The sequence below is a fragment of the Loxodonta africana genome, chromosome 1 (genome assembly GCF_030014295.1).
Source record: "Loxodonta africana isolate mLoxAfr1 chromosome 1, mLoxAfr1.hap2, whole genome shotgun sequence".
NCBI lineage: Eukaryota > Metazoa > Chordata > Mammalia > Proboscidea > Elephantidae > Loxodonta > Loxodonta africana.
This window is the reverse complement of record NC_087342.1, coordinates 49,181,393-49,203,416: the sequence shown is the minus strand read 5'-3', so window position 1 is coordinate 49,203,416 and position 22,024 is coordinate 49,181,393. Positions and strand designations below refer to the sequence as shown.

At 38.5% G+C, this 22,024-nt stretch overlaps 1 protein-coding gene across 6 annotated transcripts in view; it reads left to right on the top strand.

The window, feature by feature from the left end:
* Positions 1 to 10,814, top strand: part of SLC35B3 (solute carrier family 35 member B3) — a 29,534-nt gene extending 18,720 nt beyond the window's left edge. For 5 of the 6 annotated variants that reach the window (XM_023557683.2, XM_023557684.2, XM_010597570.3 and 2 more), the window contains exons 7-10: positions 5,230 to 5,322; positions 5,767 to 5,878; positions 9,222 to 9,291; positions 10,368 to 10,814. In XM_023557683.2, coding sequence (XP_023413451.1) covers positions 5,230 to 5,322; positions 5,767 to 5,878; positions 9,222 to 9,291; positions 10,368 to 10,518 — 426 coding nt within the window. In that variant the 3' untranslated portion in view covers positions 10,519 to 10,814. The remainder of the gene's footprint in view (positions 1 to 5,229; positions 5,323 to 5,766; positions 5,879 to 9,221; positions 9,292 to 10,367) is intronic. The other variant, XM_010597571.3, reaches the window with a different exon arrangement.
* Positions 10,815 to 22,024: the final 11,210 nt, after the last annotated feature.

Below are 22,024 nucleotides of genomic sequence, written 5' to 3'. Positions count from 1 at the left end.
TGTCCAGTCCAATCCATGTCTGAAGAGTTGGCTTTGGGAATGGTTCCTGTCCTGGGCCAACAGAAGGTCTGGGGGCCATGACCACCGGGGTCCTTCTAGTCTCAGTAGGACCATCAAGCCTGGCCTTTTTATGAGAATTTGGGGTCTGCACCCCACTGCTCTCCCGCTCCCTCAGGGGTTCTCTGTTGTGTTCTCTGTCACAGCAGTCATCGATTATAGGCAAGCACCATCTAGTTGTTCTGGTCTCAGGCTGATGTAGTCTCTGGTTCCTGTGGCCCTTTCTGTCTCTTGGGCTCGTAATTACCTTGTGTCCTTGGTGTTCTTCATTCTCCTTTGATCCAGATGGGTTGAGACCAATTGATGCTTCTTAGATGGCTGCTTGCCAGCTTTTAACACCCCAGACAGCACTCTTCAAAGTGGGATGCAGAATGTTTTCTTAATAGATTTTATTATGCCAATTGACTTAGATGTCCCCTGAAACCATGGTCTCCAAACCCCTGCCCCTGCTACACTGGCCTTTGAAGCATTCAGTTTATTCTGGAAACTTCTTTGCTTTTGGTTTAGTCCAGTTGTGCTGACCTCCCCTGTGTTGTGTGTTGTCTTTCCCTTCACCTGAAGTAGTTCTTACCTACTAATTAGTGAAAACCCCTCTCCCACCTTTCCTCCCTGCCCCGTCTCATAACTATAAAAGAATGTTTTCTTCTCAGTTTAAACTATTTCTCAAGTTCTTATAATAGTGGTCTTATACAATATTTGTCCTTTTGCAACTAAGTTCACTCAGCATAAATAATGCCTTCCAGGTTCCTCCATGTTATGAAATGTTTCACAGATTCCTCACTGTTGCTTTATCGATGCGTAGTATTCCACTGTGTGAATATACCATAATTTATTTATCCATACATCCATTGATGGACACCTTGGTTGCTTCCATCTTTTTGTTGTTGTAAACAGTGGTGCAGTAAACATGGGTGTGCATATATCTGTTCATGTAAAGGCTCTTATTTCTCTAGGATATATTCCAAGGAGTGGGATTGCTGGATCGTATGGTAGTTCTATTTCTAGCTTTTTAAGGAAGTGCCAAATGGATTTCCAAAATGATTGTACCATTTGACATTCCCACCAGCAGTGTAGAAGTGTTCCAATCCCTCCACAGCCTCTCCAACATTTATTATTTTGTGTTTTTTGGATTATTGCCAGCCTTGTTGGAGTGAGATGAAATCTCATTGTAGTTTTGATTTGCATTTCTCTAATGGCTAATGATCGTGAACATTTCCTCATGTGTCTGTTAACTACCTGAATATTTTCTTTGGTGAAATGTCTATTCATATCTTTTGCCCATTTTTTAATTGGGTTATTTGTCTTTTTGTAGTTGAGTTTTTGCAGCATTATGTAGATTTTAGAGATGAGGCGCTGATCAGAAATATCATAGCTAAAAACTTTTCCCCAGTCTGTAGATAGTGTTTTTACTCTTTTGGTGAAGCCTTTGGATGAGCATAGGTGTTTGATTTTTAGGAGCTCCCGGTTATCTAGTTTTTCTTCAGCCTTGTTCGTAATGTTTTGTGTACTGTTCATGTCATGTATTAGGGCTCCTAGCATTGTTCCTATTTTTTTTTCCATGATCTTCTTCGTTTCAGATTTTATATTTAAGTCTTTGATCCATTTTGAGTTAGTTTTTATGCATAGAGTGAGGTGTGGGTCTTGTTTCATTTTTGTGCAGATGGATATCCAGTTATGCCAGCACCATTTGTTAAAAAGACTGTCTTTTCCCCATTTAACTGTTTCAGGGCCTTTGTCAAATACCAACTGCTCATATGTGGATGGATTTATGTCTGGATTCTCAGTTCTGTTCCATTGGTCTATGTATCTGTTGTTGTACCAGTACCAGGCTGTTTTTGACTACCGTGGTGGTATAATAGTTTCTAAAATCAGATAGAGTGAGGCCTCCTACTTTGCTCTTCTTTTTCAGTAATGCCTTATTTATCCGGGGCCTCTTTCCCTTCCATATGAACTTGGTGATTTGTTTCTCCATCTCATTAAAGAATGTCGTTGGGATTTGGATCGGAATTTCATTAAATATATAGATCACTTTTGGTAGAATAGACATTTTTATAACGTTAAGTCTTCCTATCCATGAGCAAGGTATGTTTTTCTACTTAATGTAAGTCTCTTGGTTTCTTACTGAAGTGCACTGTAGTTTTCTTTGTATAAGTCTTTTACATCTCTGGTAATATTTATTCCTATGTATTTTATCTTCTTGGGGGCTACTGTAAATGGCACTGATTTGGTGATTTCCTCTTTGATGTTCTTTTTGTTGGTGTAGAGGCATCCAACTGATTTGTGTATGTTGATCTTGTATTCTGATGGTTTGTATCATTTTTAAAAGGGCTTTCACATGTTGTCTTCTAGCTCTGTGGTTTCCTTTTTAATTAAATCTTTAATCCAAGCCAAAATTTTGTTTGATATGAAGTGAGATCAGGATTTGTATAGGTTTTTTTCCAGATGGCAATCCATTTATTGAATAATCCATTTTTCCAGCTTACATTAAATGCCTCCTTTATCGTATCCTAATGCAGGGGTCAGGATTGCTTTATTTTGACTCTATTTCTATACCATGACCATGTAACGACAGCAGCTTCATCATCTGTTTACCATCTGTTAGGACTGGCCCATGTTGTTCCTTTTCTTTTTCACAGTATTGCTACCAGTAGTTAGTCTAGGGATTCTTACCCCAGATAAACTGGAAACCCTGTTGATTATGATTGGTATGGCATTGAATTATAAATTAGTTTAGGGAGAATGGCATTTATATACTTGATTGTTTCAGTCCAAGAAAAAGACATGGCTTTCCTTCTATTCAAGTGTTTTCTTTCTTAATGTCCCTTATAGTTTAGAACAGCCCTGGTGGCACAGTGGTTAAGAGCTCAGCTGCTAACCAAAAGATCAGCAGTTCCAATCCACTAGCCGCTCCTTGGAAACCCTGTAGGGGAGTTCTGCTCTGTTCATTCGGGTTTCTGTGAGTCAGTCAGCTCAATGGCAGTGGGTTTGGTTTGGTATACTTTAGAATTTTCTCATGTAAATCTGGCACATTTCTTACTAAATTTAATGTTAGGTGCTTCATTTTTTTTTTGGCTGTTGTTACTGTAAATGATGTCTTTTTTCCCAGTATATCTTCCGACTGGTCAGTATTGGTATGTAAGTATGTTGGTAGGTAGGAAAGTTTTTGTTTATTTGTTTTTTTAACTTTAATTTTGTAACCAACTCCCTTGCTGGATAGATGGAACATACCACGTTAAGGATAGATAGGACTGTTCAATCCTGTTACTTTCTCAGCACAGAGTGGGGCGTCTTTAAATAGTCCCTAATGACATAGGGATTTTAATCTTGGCCAAGAGCTTTCTGGCTCTTTATCAGTACTGGTGGCACAGGGGCTAAGAGCTCAGCTGCTAACCAAAAGTTCGACAGTTCGAATTCACCAGCCGCTCCTTGGAAACCCCATAGGACAGTTCTGCTCTGTCCTGTAGGGTCACTGTGAGTTGACAGCAAGGGGTTTGGATTTTTTTTGGGTTTCTAGGTAAAGTGAAGATGGCTTTAGGGAAGAATTAAGGAAGTAGGTAGTTAGAATAGTAATACAATGAGGTGGTTAAGGCCATAGGCCCTGGAATAAGATAACCTCAGTTCATATCCTAGCTTTACCAGCTCTCCTATTAAGGAGAAATTACTTAATATCTCTCAGTTTTAGTTTCTTCATCTGAAAATCAGAGAGTGATAAGAGTTCCTATCTCATTTGTTGCTTGTGAGAAATAAATGGAGTAATTCCTGTAGACATGACATGTAACAGGTATTTAAGTTGGATGATATGATGATGATACTGTTTATGATGAGTGTAATAAACTGGGATAGAGAGATTGGTAAGAAAGTAGGGATGTTAAGCAATAGATATGCTATATACTGCTTATCTTCCTTATGTTTCACTGTCTTGTGAGCTTCATGCTTATTTTTATGTTTAATAAATAGTTTCAAAGGTTTTTTTTATTTTGTCTTCTATATATAATATTTAGAATTGTAACAGTAAAATGTGGTTTGAATTTAATAATTAAACCAGAAAGAAATGAGTAATTATGTAAGCATATATGAAGGGTCATATGAAGGGTCAGTACCACTTTTATTTTGTGTGTAAAATAAGGTGTAGACTTATAAATAGTTAGGATCAACCATTATTTCAGAAAATTAGGCCCTCCTGAAACATCAATATCACTTTAAAAATATTCTTTGTCAGCCTAATTGGACTGGATTAAAAGTAAAGAGGTTTCCGAGATAAAATGAAAGCTTCAAAGGTCAGCGAAGCAGGGGCTGGGGTCTGGGGAACTTGGTTTGAGGGGACTTCTAAGTCAATGGGCAAAACAATTCTATTATGAAAACACTCTGCATCCCACTTTGAATTGTGGCACCTGGGGTCCTAAATGCCAACAAGCAGCCATCTAAAATACATTAATTGGTCTCAACCCACCGGGAGCAAAGGCAAAGGAAGAACACCAAGGTCACACGACAACTAAGAACCCAAGAGACAGAAAGGGCCACTTGAACCAGAGACCTACATTATCCTGAGACCAGAAGAACTAGTTGGTGCCCGGCCACAATCGATGTCTGCCCTGTCAGGGAACACAACAGACAACTCCTGAGGGAGCAGGAGACCAATGGGATGCAGACCCCAAATTCTCATTAAAAGACCACACCTAATGGTATGATTGCGACTAGAGGAATCCCAGAGATAATGCTCCCCAGAACTTCTGATGGCACAGGACAGGAACCATCCCCGAAGACAAATCATCAGGCATGAAAAGGACTGGTCAGTGGGGGGGAGAGAGATACTGATGAAGAGTGAGCTAATTAAATCAGGTGGACACGGGAGAGTGTGTTGGCAACTCTTGACTGGAGGGGGGATGGGAAGATAGAGAGAGAGGGAAGATGGTAAAATTGGCACAAAACGAGAGACTGTAAGGCCTGACTCAATAGGGGGAGAGCAAGTGGGAGAAGGGAGTAAGATGTATGTAAACCTACATGTGACAGACTGATTGGAATGGTAAATGTTCACTTGAAGCTTAATAAAAATTAAAAAAAAAAAAAAAATATTCTTTAACAGGCTTAATTAAATAAATTAAGCCATAGCTTGAAAACCCTTCATTTTCCACCTTTGTTGTGATAGCACTTTTTCCACTTTATCCACTCTAGGTTCTGTATTCGTATTCCATAGGGTTTGTGTATATTTTACTGGGATTGACATGCACTAGTGGATTACGCCCGGCAGTGACGTTTTGTTCAAAGGTAAACACGAATCACACTTCCTTTAAATAAACATCTTCTATTAAGTAGTTTTCTCTGTTTCTAATTATTAAGTAGTTTTTTCTGTTCTAATTCTTGCTGTTCAAAAGGCTGTTTTTGATGTAATTTGATAACTCCTTTAACATAATGTATGTAGATCAGAAATTATTTGAGAAATGAAATTATTTATATTTAAATTCATCTTACCTTCACTGTACCCTACAAGTTAGTTTACAAACTATTCATAATGTAAAAGTTGGGGATTTTTAATTTCATCATTATTTTTCCATTAAATCAGAACTAAATAAGAATCTTTGCTTGACTGCATTGTTGAATGGCTTATTATTACTCAAGAAGTTGATTAAAATCTGTAGTTTGATTTCATTTGTAATACCTCAGGGTTTGTTCTGCATGTTTGGAACTAACGGGATTTTTTATTTGTTGCAGAATCCGGTTCGGACCTACGGTTACGCTTTCCTTTTCTCCCTCACTGGGTATTTTGGAATCTCCTTTGTTCTAGCTTTGATTAAAATTTTTGGTGCACTTCTTGCTGTAACAGGTAGGAGTGATTTACTTGCTTAAGTTATGAAATAAACATTTAAAATTTTTTCTGAAGTTCTTTTCTAAAATATAATGGCAACTCTACTCTTCATTAAGAATTGTCATATCCCACCAATTTATTTTTCTTCCTGTAGTATTTCTTTAAAAGTCTAAGGAAAATGATGTTTGATCTTTATTTCTTATTTTAAAGGTTAATGTTAAAATCACTAGTATACATCTATCTAAATAATAACTTTTGAATACATTGAAAGAACTTGATATTAAAAAGTATGGTGGATGAATACCTTCAGAGAAAAATATAACCTTAGTATAATTTTAATGTATAAATTAAAATTCCCATTTTGTTGCATTTAAAATATGAAGCATATTTTAAACTAAGCTTTTTGGACCTTTCATTTGTGCACTTCTAGAACAATCACCAAATTATCTTCTGTTTCCACTAACAATTCTTACGGTCTTACTCTGTGCAGGTACCTTTGCAAGGCATTAAAAAAAAAAAAAAAAGCCATTGCCCTTGAGTAGATTCCAACTCATAGTGACCCTATAGGACAGAGTAGAACTGCCCCATAGGGTTTCCAAGGAGCACCTGGTAGATTCGAACTGCTGACCTTTTGGTTAGCAGCCTCAGCTCTTAACCACTGTGCCACCAGGGCTCCAAGGCATTTTAGGGTAATGAATATGTTTTATGCTTTGCCTTAGAGGAGAGTACAGTCTAGTGAGGGAAGCAGAAGGCACGGTGTGCTAGCTTATGCTGTTTGTGGATTGAGTGGTACAGATGACGAACGTGACAGGGGCATCCCAGTGGGCAACATGTCAGAATGCTGCAGTGGGATGTCAAGAGAGAACAGGATCCAGCCCAGCTTTGCCGTCTGAGGGCCTGTGACTTGGAGAGTCAGTCTCCTCTGGGGCCTCAGTTCTCTCTCTTGTGAGGTGATTGGGTTAGACTGGAGCATCTCTATCAGGGATCTATAGAATTTACATACGTAATACATACACAGATTAATCATTTACCTGATCAGAATTTTCATGATTTTAGGGGACTACCAACAGACTAAATAAATAAAATTAATACCTTTCTCCTTGTGAAAGTATATTCGCTTCCTAATTTTTTCCCTTCATTTGTTCACACGTGACTTACCTTTTTAAAGTTTGCATCCGTAATGGTAAATAAAGGGAATTTAGTTATAGATCAGTCCATATGGTCTTTCAAGTCAGCTCATGCTATCAGGAGAGATGCAAATTCACACACTTGGCTTGGGTTCTCACTTTGCTTGTAAGCAAAACTGTTCAAAAAGGGCCTGCTGTCAGTCAACTGTTGTGTATTTATTGAGCCCTGTGATTAATATCGGAGCCCGGGTGTCCTAATGGAAACCTGGGTGGCGTAGTGGTTAAGAGCTGCATCGGTAACCAAAAGGTCAGCAGTTTCAATCCACCAGGCGCTCCTTGGAAACTCTATGGAGCAGTTCTGCCCTGTGTATAGGTTTGTTATGAGTTGGAATCGACTCGACGGCAGTGGGCTTGGTTTGGTTTTGATTATTAACATAAAGAAGTGTGAGATACAGTCCTTGTCCTGAAGGTGCAGGCAGATTTATATCTACTTCTCTTAAAAGAAATCCAGAGGTGATAAGAAAATAATAACAATTACTAATATCTGTATAGCACTTACTCCTCTAGGGTTGCGATGAATTGGAATCGACTTGACTGCAGCAGGTTTTTTTTTTTTAACTTTGTATCAGATGTCATTCTTCATATTTTACATTTTTTAATCTAACAGCTCTGTAAAGTGGGTGCTAGTGTCCTATTTTACAGATGGGAAAACTGAGGCACAGAGAAATTAAGTGATTTGCTCAGTAGTCAGCCAGCTAGTAAGTTGCAGAGCCAGGATTCAAACCAAGGCAGCCTGGCTGCAGAACTGTGCTCTTAATCCGTGTGCTGTATGCCTCCAGGGCTCCTGTGGTGATTGTGGTCTTCAGGAATCCAGGCTATTCCTCTTCTGCCATCTTCATTGTGTTGCCCAGAATCCACAGTGTTGGAGGTCTAGAGAGCATGTCCTCTTCCTAGGATGGAGCAAGAGAAGATGAAAGAAGCACCTTTCCCTCTAGAGATAGTTCCTAAATTCACGCCAACACTTCTGCTCACATTTCATTGGCCAAAAGCTAGTCACATACCACACCTGGCAAGTGGAGGCTGGAACAATGCCAGCTAAAAATGGGGGTCCTTATACTAAAGTAACCTACCCACCACTGCGGTCGAGTCGATTCTGACTCATAGCAACCCTATAGGACAGAGTAGAACTGCCCCATGGAGTTTCCAAGGAGTGCCTGGCGGATTCGAACTGCTGACCTCTTGGTTAGCAGCAGTAGCACTTAACCACTACGCCACCAGGGTTTCTGTTACAGTAAAGTAAGAGGAAAAATAGATACTGGTAATCAGACTCTGGCAGGTGTCCAAAACAATTTCTTCATTCGTTATTCATGCTTTGACTATTGCTGGTTGCCCTCCAGTCAGTTCCCCAGTGTCGGAGTAGAACTGTGCTCCATAGGGTTTTCAGGGCTCTGACCTGTCAGGAGGAGGTTGTCAGGCCTGTCTTCCAAGACACATCTGGGTGGGTTTGAAGGGCTGACCTTTCGTACCTCCCAGGGACTCTGTGCGTTGAGTACTAAGTGTCAGGAACTGTAGAGTGGAGGGATATAAGGATCAATAAGACAAGGAGCTAAGTACATCACAGTTCAGCAGGAAGACTGCAGATTATAAAGTGAGGTCAGTAAAAAGGGCTATGATGGAGATCCAAGCAGAGTTCTTTCCTCTGCCTGGGATTCAGGAGGAGGTTTCAGGCCTTAAGGAGGACTTGAAGGTGATACTTGAAAGACAGGTCAGAGCTAATACAGATGCTTAGAAGGATTATAAAAATTGCTCAGTCTTACCCAGACATAGCCACAATTAAGATATTAATATATCTTAGATTACTTATTTTTAGGAATAACCCCTGCTTCACCTAATCCTTTCTTCCTCAGGAAAGCCCTCCCTTTCCTGTCTCCCTCATGCTAAGTAGGTCTTTCTGAGGGATGACATGCCTTCCTAGTACCATGGCTCCCATCAAAGAGCTTCTTACAGTTGTGTTTTAACACTTGACTATTATTATTTCATGTCTCTTCCCCTGCTGGACTGTACACACCATAGTGGCAGGAGTAGTGGCTTTTTCTTTGCTTTCCATTGTTTCCTTGGCACCTCATGTAGATCCTGCTGCATAGTAGGCTCTGCAAATATTTTTTTAGCATATGGGTCCCCAAATATTATTACAATTGTAGGCACATTCTAAACCAGACTTCTTTTTCCTACAGTGACAACAGGAAGAAAAGCAATGACCATTGTACTTTCATTTATGTTCTTTACTAAACCGTTCACATTTCAGTAAGTACTTTTTAATTCAGTAAGTTACATTTTTGGATACTGTGTTTTACACCTCCTCTTAAACAGCCTTACTTCAACTTTGGTGCTTTTCCAGTTTTGCAGTAAATGTATTAACTTTTTTATAAATTAATTTTTTTTTCCTATTGTACTTAGTAAAGAATCTTTTACATCTTGACCCATATCTGTTGATGTGCCTGCTGCTATTTCGGGAATGTGTGATTTACATTTTTGAGTTTATCATTTTGTGTACTTAAATTGCCTAACCAGAGTCCAATGCAAATGTGACTATATTTCTACTCTGAATGAACTTGAATGATGTGTACACAGCTGAGATTAAGGAATTTCTCCTTGTCCTCATACAAATATATAAATATATATGAAAATGAATAATTTTAGTAATTATTAGTTTAGGATTTGAGATAGAGAAGGTATTTAATATGTTGCGCCTTAATGATTTATTTGTTTATTGGCTTTTTGTCACACAGTTTACTGTTATCTTTTCTGGCTAGCATTTGCTTAAAACTTAAGTACGAATTTAAAGATAATCACAGCATAAGTTTGCATCAGTGTATTATAGATTATTGTTTTCTGTAAATTAATTTTTCTTTCTGTGAGTACTATGTATACATTACAGTAATCCACAAGAACCCCCTTGTTTTTCAGGGGTGGGTCTCGTTTTAGCCCTTTATATTCTGTACAACTGGGACAACCAGTTGCACCGCTGAGTTGAATTCCCAAGATGGCCACTGGCAGGTTTACATACCCGGTGCTTTAAGAATGTTCATAAAACTTTTGGTAGAGCTTGGATTTTTAATACACTATTAACTACAAAGTTCAAATGAACTACCTTTGTGATATTTTTTTAAATACCTTTTTTCTATATATACACAACATAACAGGTGTGGAATCCTAGTTAATTTGATCTAAGAATACTATTTTTATTTTAGTGTTATTATTGGGGGCCTCCAATAGCAAACTTTTAGTTGATTCCAGAATTATGAACTTAAAGCCAGATTGTGATTAACAATAAATTGTTACCTTGATATTAATATTTTTCCCTTATTTCTTTCCCTTAGGTATGTATGGTCTGGTTTGTTAGTTGTCCTTGGCATATTCCTCAACGTTTACAGTAAAAATATGGACAAAATAAGACTACCATCACTACAAGGTCTGATAAACAAGTCAGTGGATGAGAGAAAGTCAAGGACGTTGGCACAAACTGTGTAGGCAGTGATTCATACTGTTCAAAATGGAATCTTGTGGGAATAACCAATTAATTAACTCTACAAAGGGATTTTTAGAAAAACCAAAGGATCTGAAGGCATGCTGTCCATTTGTGGATGGATTACATATGATGAAGTGGTTTTGGGATGTCAGCCTTTTCTTTTGAACACTGGGACTGACCTCTGAAGCAATTAAGAGAGCCAGTGTCTAACACACCTTAAGAATAAAATGTTAATGTGAAGGACTGAAATTCTTAGCAGTTCAATGAGCATTTTCTTTGGACATGGACCATGTTGCAAGATTAATTGGATGTCATTTATGACATCAAAAAAACTGATAAATAATAACAAATTGTTTTGTCTTCATTCCATTTTGGTGGTGTTACTGAATCAAGTCTCTGTTATAAGAGTGAAATGATGATTTAAAGTCTGGGGAGAATAGCATTCATTATAAATAAAAGTTATTCTGTGATTTTTTTTGAAAGAATGTATTGATACAGTTATTAAGAGGGAAGCAAAGGTTACAATAAGGCTTTATATAAACTTTAAAACCGAGATTTCCTTTTGTAACTTAAAAGTACTCTTTAGAGAAAACATGCTTAAAACGTCATGTAGGATACAGGCCAGACAGTGAAAGCAGTCGTCGGCCTGCGTCTTGTGTGTCTCACAGGAAGAAGGGGCTGCTGTTCACCAAGGAGGTGGAGTTTATAATTGAAGGGAAAGTAGTCGATGTCTTAAAATTATTATAAAACCATAGTGGAATTATCATAGTTTTTATTTCTCATAAAAAGTGAAATTTAATTTGAAAGCTTAAATATGAAGTAGGATAAAGTTAAGAAACACAAGTAGGTTTAGAAAATTTGGACAATATGTTGCTTGCCCAGTTTTGAGTCTAAAACTCTAAGGATTTGGGCCCTTATTTTCATCAGTGATTTTTGGAATGCTTCTACTGTTTTTTTTTTCCTACTGTATTAAAAAAAAATCCAATTAATCTTTATTTCTAATATATGTAATTGGGATAAAACAACTTAGTATCTATGCTATTGATGATGTCATTTATATTTTCGGGTATAATATACTTGGAATATTTAATCTCATTCTTAACATTCCATTGTATTCTAGTGGTGACTTTAGCCTGTTACGTGGCTATGTGGGTACAACAGAGACTGTAATAATGGAAGGGTATAGTAATGAATTCTAACTGGTTTTCATTTGCCCCATATGTTAAAAATGCTGTTGTTTTTTTCACCAAAATAGTAATCATTTTTATATTTTTCTATCTTAAAATGGGATGAGATCTTAACTTGGACTTCATTGTGCTGCCTTAAATTCTCAGGTAATAAGAATTTGTGTTTTAAAGATAAAACTTAAATCATTTTTCCTAAATCCTTGATAAAGTCATATTATTTTAACTTATGAAAGTGTTCTTTTATCCCCATACTTTTCTGATTGTTTACCACTGTCTGCTTTTACCAACTTCTCACCCCACTCCACCCCCAAGGCAGTTTAGCACTGTTTAAAAATCACTATTTGCCAGTCTACCCTTTATGCCCCATATTTCACCTCACTTATTTTATCCATTGGGTAGTCTTTAGCAAATAGTTTGAAATATAAAATAATTTTGAGAATAAAAGAAAACATTTGAATGCACACTTTGTGTCAAATTTTACAATATTTTCTTTCATGAGTGTTACCTTATTTAATCCCAACAACCAAAATGAGTAACAGTAAGTGAATTGAAAAGGACTAATAATTGCAGTAGCTAATACATTAGTGCTTGTTAGTGCCAGGCATTATTTTCAGTGCTTTACATGATGAACTTTTCTCATCTTCACGCCTCTGTGAGGGCTAGTAGTAGTGTCCTTGTCTTAACAGATGAAGCTGTGGCCAGAGGAATTAAGTGGCTTTCCCAACCTTACTTAGCTAGAGTATCAGAGCTGTCTGCCAAGCAGTACGGTTCTAGAATCCATACTCTTAACCACTATATTGCCTATCTAAGTAGATATGATTGCTCATGTTCACATTTTTTACAGATAAAAGCTCAAAATCACATAACTGCTATGGGACAGCACTGGACTTCAAACCCAGATCTGTCCTATTCCAACGTATATTTTCTGTCCATTGCACCCCACTATGAACATTTAGGCACCACCGTAACTCAAAGTAACAATGATAGAGTTTCTAAGTAAAGAAATTCATGAGACGTACTTAAATGAGTAAAAAAAAAGCAAGGATTATTTGATTGGAACATTGGTGGAATGTAGCTGGATGTATTTGTTTTAAGCAGTATGTAGATATAAATTATTTCGTCAGCTTTGTTCACATTGGATACCTCTCATATAGCTACTCAAAACATTTGCATCATGAAAGACTAATCTTCAAAGAATACAATTAGACCGTAAAAGATCCTGGATAATTGACATTCTGAATTTTGCCATATTATGTCCCTTTTTTTTGCATAATATTCAGTACAACAAGATGGCATTAACAGCAGAAGAACCTGGCCAACCCTGGCGGATCACTGTTTTCAAATTAGACTGAGGTACACTGGCCTAGCCAGAATTCTCAGTAAGACTTTATGCTTGTTGACAATTGTTTTAAAGTAACCCAGGCAGTCCCTGGGTTATGAGTGAGATCCGTTCCTGTCCTTAAGTTGAATTTGTAGATAAGTCGGAATAGGTACGTTCAGTTCTTACTGAGCATCAGTTAGTCAGATGTTTGTCTTAGTTTTTAAAACCCATACTGTTGCTGTGGAGTTGCTTCGAACTCATAGCAACCCTATAGAACAGACTTGAATAGCTCCACAGGGTTTCCGAGGAGCAGCTGGTGGATTCAATCTGCTGACTTTTAGGTTATCAGACAAATGCCTAACCACTGCAACACCAGGGCCCCATCTTAGTATATAGCATGTATGTATTTGTATGCATATAAAGGAAACCCTGGTGGCATAGTAGTTAAGAGCTATGAGTGCTAACCAAAAGGTTGGCAGTTCGAATCCACCAAGTGCTCTTTGAAACCCTATGGGGCAGTCCTACTCTGTCCTATAGGGTCACTATGAGTCAGAATCGACTCCATGGGAATGGGTTTAGTTTTTTGGTTTATGCATACAAAACACTTAAGAAACACTGCCAAATCATGCAGTGTTTTCATGAGTGTCACAAAGTAGTTAATATCAACCACTGTATGTATTTAACTCCAGTTTTTAATATAATAGGTCTGATGGCAGTCCGTTCTTAAGTACAAATTGTAAGTCAGACGTTTCTAACACAGGGACTGCCTGTACTAACATTCTCTGGACTGTTAACCTAATTATCTATCCCAAGTGATTTTTACCTTAAACTCACTTTACATTCTAGATTCTTTCTTGATCAGAGCACAGAATCCTAGTAGAATATGGCCAGTATAATGGACCAATAACATATTTTTTTTTTAGCATAATGGTGAAATTTATCCATTCCAGTATACTACTAGTTCTTTACGTGGTTATCAGATTAACAGGTTATGCATCACTCTAAAATTTTCGTTGTGTGCTTCCTTCCTAAGCACATGACCAGCTTTCCCTTTGATGTGTTTGACCATATACCTTTCATATTTCCCATATTCTGGCTTTTCATGTGTTCCTGTTGATTACCTTTGTAGTCTTTGTACTTGCCCATTGAGCCAGCCTCCATAACCTTCGTAGCAAGTACTGTAGCATCACTGACTTGACTGTTCTATTTTTATTTTAACATCATGTATTCGTCCATTCTCACTGGGCCAAACATGAGCCAGGCATTATACTAGATGCTGGGAATACAAAAAATAACATACAACCCCAGTTTGGAAGAACTCCCAGTCTAGAGAAACTTTACTGTATAATCTCTGTACAATACATAAACAATGTTGGTTTTCTTCTAGTCACTGGTTATTTTATAAGCTTAGATTTTCAAAATATTTACCCATAGTGACAGGGCTTATAAAACTATATATCAGTCACCTGAGGGTCATGTTTAAAAAAAAAAGCAGATTTTCATTCAGTATGGTTGGATCGGAAACCCTAGTGGCATAGCGGTTCAGTGCTACGGCTGCTAACCAAAGAGTCGGCAGTTTGAATCTGCCAGGCGCTCCTTGGAAACTCTATGGGGTCGCTAGGAGTCGGAATCAACTCGATGGCACTGGGTTTGGTTTTTATGGTTGGATCAGGGTTTGAGATTCTGCCCCAACCTTCCAGGTGATACTTCTGCTGCTGGTGGTCCATGATCTGCACTTGAGAAGCTAGGTCTTAGCGTACAAGCCTTCAGATGTTTTCAGTATCAGTGCATTTTAAATTATTTAAGTAATTTTCACCTGGTTTCTTTCTACTTGCTTTTCAAGCTTCCCATTCTGTCTTGCATGACCCTATTTAACTTCTCTCAAAGTCTCTTTGTTCAAGCTGAATGGAAATCACGGTTTGAAGAGTTGCTGGCATAAATGAAGAGAGTTCTTTAATCATTATAGGTGTTTGAAAGATTTAATATTCATTACTTCCTCCATAAATGTTACCTTTTTTTAAAAATCTTCACGAAAGTGAGAGAAACACATAATTCCCTACCAGTCATGGTCTGTTGTTTTAATTTCACGGCGCATAGTTAGGATACTTTTTATGCTGTTTTGTAGTGACACTGAAAACAATGTTGACTTCAGTGATTTGTGGCTGCTTCAGAATGAACTATGTATTACAGGGACCTAGGGAGGTAAAGCAACACTTAAAGGATTCTTCTGAGATTTTAATGATAAAATGTGTTGTTTTTATTAAATATCTTAATCCTACGATATGCCCCCAAATTTCTAAAACATAATGAGATAATTTTAATCAGCTTAACACAATAAGATTTAAATACATTTAAAAAATATATGGATGATTATTCACAATAAGTAATAAATAGAATTTTGGAGTCTGATTGTTGGAGATCTCATTGCAGGACTCATCTCCCATTTTTTTCTTCTAAAGCCAGTTACAGTGTTAGGAGGAAAAAGCAGATCAATTCACATGTTGCTGTGTTTCACTCCTGACTCAACATCATGTGAGCATTTAGGAATTGATTTTTCACACGTTCTGAAAAAATTCATGTATATCTTAATTTTAGTTGTGCAGGTTTTTTCTTTGTATACCCTATTTTACACAAAAAATGCACACCTTGTACGTTTGCCAGCTGCTCTCCCCATTGAGGTATTTTTATAAGCACACTATTCTAATTTTTTTTCACAGCAACATGTGAAAAAAAAAATTAGCACAGCAGTGTTTATCAAAATACCTTGTGAGGGGGAGGGCATTCTTAGCAAACAAATGTAGAAGGCCCACGTTATTTGAGTAAAAATACAGTATATCACCAGAGAAGATTTATCAAGGGAGGTAATCCTTTTTTCTCTAAGTTTCTAGCTACATTTCAATAATGTTGGGCTGCATCATCTGTGCTAAGCAACACAAAATCTTAAAATCTCAGAACTGTTGTGATATGGTCACATTAAATCAAAAAGAAGATGATTCACATGTCCTTAAGAAGGTTTGATGTAGTGGGTAGGGTGTGGTGGGGTAATCTACTGTAAAATGCCTACAAACGTATCTGTAGCCAGTTTGAGTTATGCTGGTGTTGATCTTTAAACAGCTAGGCAGCGTTGCTGGACTCAGGAGAAGCGTAGAGCCAGAGGAGTGCTGCAGCATTGCTGACACAGTGCGGTCGATGCTTGAGTAGGTGTCTGGTTATACGAGCAGCAAGAATGGTAAGATACAAAGGCTAAAAGTCATACACTGAATAAAGGTATTTATGGGTCTAAATGTCCCAGCAACTTGGTAAAACTAATATATATATATATATATATATATCTTTAATTAATTGTTTGCTAATTTCTTAGCATAGATGAGTGAGCACCTCCAGTGCTGCATCTGCTTGTTGAAACATCTCAATTGATATTCCATCAATTCCTGGAGCCTTGTTTTCCACCAATGCCTTCAGAGCACCTTGGACTTCTTCCTTCAGTACCATCGGTTCCTGATCATAGGCCACCTCTTGAAATGGCTGAATATCCACTAATTCTTTTTGGTATAATGACTCTGTGTATTCCTTCCATCTTCTTTTGATGCTTCCTGCGTCGTTTAATATTTTCCCCATGGAATCCTTCACTGTTGCAACTGGAGGCTTGAATTTTTTTCTTCAGTTCTATCAGCTTGAGAAACGCCAAGTGTGTTCTTCCCTTTTGGTTTTCCATCTCCAGCTCTTTGCACATGTCACTATAATACTTTACTTTGTCTTCTCGAGAGGCCCTTTGAAATCTTCAGTTCTTTTACTTCATCAATTCTTCCTTTAGCTTTAGCTGCTCGACGCTCAAGAGCAAGTTTCAGAGTCTCCTCTGATACCCATCTTGTTCTTTTCTTTCTTTCTTCTCTTCAGTGACCTCTTGCTTTCTTCATGGATGATGTCCTTGATGCCATTCCACAACTCATCTGGTCTTTGGTTACTAGTTTTCAATGCGTCAAATCTGTTCTTCAGATGGCCTCTAAATTCAGGTGGGATATACTCAAGGTCATATTTTAGCTCTTGTGGACTTGCTCTGATTTTCTTCAGTTTCAGCTTGAACTTGCATATGAGTAATTGATGGCCTTTTCCACATTCGGCCCCTGGCCTTGTTCTAACTGATGATTTTGAGCTTTTCCATCGTCTCTTTCCACAGATGTAGTCAATTTGATTTCTGTGTGTTCCATCTGGCGAGGCTCATGTGTATAGTCGCCGTTTATGTTGGTGAAAGACGGTATTCACAATGAAGAAGTCCGTTGGTCTTGCAAAATTCTATCATTTGACCTCCGGCATTGTTTCTGTCACCAAGGCCATATTTTCCAACTACTGATCCTTCTTCTTTGTTTCCAACTTTGGCATTCCAATCACCAGTAATTATCAATGCATCTTGATTGCATGTTCGATCAATTTCAGACTGCAGCAGCTGATAAAAATCTTCTATTTCTTCATCTTTGGCACTAGTGTTTGGTGCGTAAATTTGAATAATAGTCGTATTAACTCGTCTTCCTTGTAGACATATGGATATTATCCTATCACTGACAGCGTTGTACTTCAGGATAGATCTTGAAACATTCTTTTTGATAATGAAGGCAACACCATTCCTCTTCAAGATGTCATTCCCAGCATAGTAGACTATATGATTGTCTGATTCAAAATGGCCCATACCAGTCCATTTCAGCTCACTAATGCCTAGGATATCAATGTTTATGCGTTCCATTTCATTTTTTATGATTTCCAATTTTCCTACATTCATACTTCATACATTTCAGGTTCCGATTATTAATGGATGTTTGCAGCTGTTTCTTCTCATTTTGAGTAATGCCACATCAGCGAATGAAGGTCCAAAGGATTTACTCCATCCACATCATTAAGGTCAACTCTACTTTGAGGAGGCAGCTCTTCCCCAGTCATCTTTTGAGTGCCTTCCAACCTGGGGGGCTCATCTTCCAGCACTACTTCAGAAATGTTCTTCTGCTAGTCATAAGGTTTTCACTGGCTAATGCTTTTCAGAAGTAGACTGCCAGGTCCTTCTTCCTAGTCTGTCTTAGTCTGGAAGCGCAGCTGAAACCTGTCCTCCATGGGTGACCTTGTTGGTATCTGAATACCGGTGGCATAGCTTCCAGCATCACAGCAACATGCAAGCCCCCACAATACGACAAACTGACAGAAATAGTGCTGGAGGTGCTCACTCATCTATGCCAAGAAATATGGAAGACCGATTCCTGGCTAACTGGAAGAGATCCATATTTATGCCTATTCGCAAGAAAGGTGATCCAACAGAATGTGGAAATTATCAAACAATATCATTAATATCACACACAAGCAAAACTTTGCTGAAGATCATTCAAAAATGGCTACAGTAGTATATTGACAGGGAACTGCCAATATTCAGGCTGGATTCAGAAGAGGACGTGTAACCAGAGATATCATTGCTGATGGATCCTGGCTAAAAGCAGAGAATACCAGAAGGATGTTTACCTGTGTTTTATTGACTACGCAAAGGCATTCGACTGTGTGGATCATAACAAATTATGGATAACATTGCAAAGAATGGAAATTCCAGAACACTTAATCGTGCTCATGAGGAACCTTTACATAGATCAAGAGGCAGTTGTTTGGATAGAACAAGGGGGTACTGATCGGTTTAAAGTCAGGAAAGGTGTGCGTCAGGGTTGTATTCTTTCACCGTACCTATTTAATCTGTATGCTAAGCAACTAATACAAAAAGCTGGACTATATGAGGAAGAACGGAGCATCAGGATTGGAGGAAGACTCATTAACAACCTGCGTTATGCAAATGACACAACCTTGCTTGCTGAAAGTGAAGAGGACTTGAACCGCTTACTAATGAAGATCAAAGACCACAGCCTTCAGTATGGATTGCATCTCAACATAAAGAAAACAAAAATCCTCACAACTGGGCCAATGAGCAACATCAGGATAAATGGAGAAAAGATTGAAGTTGTCAAGGATTTCATTTCACTTGGGTCCACAATCAACAGCTATGTATGGAAGCAGCAGTCAAGAAATCAAAAGACACATTGCATTGGGTAAATCTGCTGCAAAGGACCTCTTTAAAGTGTTGAAGAGCAAAGATGTCACCTTGAAGACTAAGGTGTGCATGACCCAAGCCATGGTATTTTCAGTCGCATCATATGCATGTGAAAGCTGGACAATGAATAAGGAAGACCGAAGAAGAGTTGACGCCTTTGAATTGTGGTGTTGGTGAAGAATATTGAATATACCATGGACTGCCAAAAGAATGAACAAATCTGTCCCAGGAAAAGTACAACCAGAATGCTCCTTAGAAGCAAGGATGGCAAGACCGCGTCTTACATACTTTGGACATGTTGTCAGGAGGGATCAGTCCCTGGAGAAGGTCATCATGCTTGGCAGAGTACTGTTGTCAGCAGAAAAGAGGAAGACCCTGAACAAGGTGGATTGACACAGTGGCCGCAACAATAAGCCCAAGCATAAGGATGGCTCAGGACCGGGCAGTGCATAGGGTCGCTATGAGTTGGAAATGACTCGACGGCACCTAACAACAACAACAACAATTTCTTAGCAGCTTGCCATTCTCATAAAACTCAGGCATGGGTATTGATTTTTTAAATTGTGAGCACTTGTCATTTATGTTCCTAAGAATTTCTTATAGTTGGATTATTCTTTTTATTTCCTCACCTTCTGGGACTTCTACAGTGTTGGAAACTCTACCTTTACCTTACATATCCCTGAGCAATTCTTTTATTCTCTTCTCCTTCTGTTCTTCTCTATCTCTTTACTATTTCTTATTGCTTCTGGGAGTTTCTCAATCTCATTTTTCAGTTCGTTAATTCATTCTTCTTCTATTCATCTCTTTATCCCATTCATTGTGTGTGTGTGTTCTTAATTTCAATTATTATTAATTCATACCTGATACTTCCACTTGGAATTTTTTTAAATGATTTTCTGGTGTTGCTTTATGTTACCGATATTTTCCCTTATTTTGTTATATTTATCATGATTATTTTAAATTCCTAGGCTCTCTGTTCTAATCATTCTGTTTCCCATAGTAGATGTTTTTCAGTTAGTTGTCTTTCTTTTACAGAAATTATACTTCTTAGGTCTCTGGTTATTTTGGCCTTTGAACTCTTGGTCCTTTGATAATACATTGGGGAAGGGCCACACCCTAGTCCGCGGCTGTCTAGATGAGTGTAAGGAAAGGGAACGGAGAGTCCCAACCTGAGGACTGCCCACCACTCAGGTTTGCATCACTCTCGCCAGCTCCTTTGACAGGGGCTTTATCTCCCAACTCTTAGCAGGAAAGATGTCTTCTTACACTACATCTTCTAGCCCTGGAGATTGGGGGCTGGAGTGCAGCAGTAACTGATCAGGTACCTAAGAACACTGGGTTCTCCCTCACCTGTCTTTGTCCACATCTCACTCCAGCAGAGCTTTTGCACTACCTTGACTTAACTTACCAGATCAGATGACCTGGACTCCTTCTGCCAAGTTCTGTGGTTGAAAGAGGCAGGCATGGATTTCCTAGAATGACAGGGACAGACAAAGCACAGTCCTTAGCAGTTTCCCTCCAACCTTTCTCCTCACTGCCATCTGCACACGCTCCTTCTGCTCCTCCTCGTCTCTGGCCCCAAGGTTGGACAGACTTTGATCTTCTCAGGGCTTCTCACTTTTTGGTACTGTTCCGTTTTTTCCTAGAACCCACATGCCCATCTCTCCCACTCTCCCTCACTTTTATAGTTTCTTCAGGGTTGTTTTTGGAAGAAGCCAGCAAGCATCCTATGATAGTTCACCACCTTGAGAGGAACCAAGACTAATTAAAAGGGAAATTCTCCCCACTCTGTCTTACTGGCTTATGTTAATAATCCACAGGTTTGCCATTCCAATACCTACAAATGATAGCTTCCTCGCTGCTACTTTGATTCTATTTTAGAGATATTGGCTCATTTACCAATTTAAATTGATAAAATTCAGATTTAAGCCATAAGATTTGTGATCTTTAACAATTTGCAGACATTTCAGATATTTTGGGAGGAAAATTAGGTAATGGAATAGAAAGTAGAATTCAGTCATTACAATAAACAGGAACTTTAATTTCATATTACAGTGATTTACATAGCATAGGTTTTAAGTTAGTACATATGCATAATTTTTTCAGATTGGAAAACTTCACTTCAAAGCTTTGATTGTTTCAGATAATACCAATTCATATACCTTGTAAGATTCCCCAATTCTGCCCTTGTCTAGTGTACACTGAAGGAAGCATCCTTTGTAAAATCCCTATGAAAACAGATCAATGATGTGCCTAAGGATGTGGCTCATAGTAAATGGCAGAATGGATCAAAATCCAGTTTCTTTTACTCTGGATTTAATGCCTATGTGATAACCTACCATTCCTGAGCCTCTGCCCCCTCCAGTGACTATACCACAAGGTTAGAATCGGCATCCTCTCCAACTATTCCTGGGTGCCCCAAAGGACTTACACTGTCTTCCTTCTCTGGCCACTTAAACAGAGCAAGGCTTTTTTCAAGGAAGGACCATTGTGGATAATCCTGCTGGTGTACCTAGCAACCCATCTAAGGAGTGCATCTACTAAGCCATCCAAGCCTCTTCAGCTGGGCTTTAAGAGGAATGCACATATAGTGGTGGAAGAAGAAGGGATTATCAACCTGGCATCCCTGATGAGCCAAATCCACCTGTGCGTTAATGGCCTGGTGTATTTCACGGGTAGACATTTAGTCTACCAGCAGGTAGTGGGACTCAGCCACAGGGAGAGGTTTTTAGGAGCAACTGGGGCTGCGGGATAGAACCAAAGGACCAATCAGGTTCTGAGTTTCTGTAGAACTGCAGTACAGGGCAAGGAGCCAAGGCAAGTGTGGTCAAAGTAGAGACGTATTGATGGAAATAGAATAAAAGGCAGAGGCTCAGCCCTAGGGGAAAAAATAGAGAATGGAGGCTTCAGGGTCCAAGGAGAGCCAA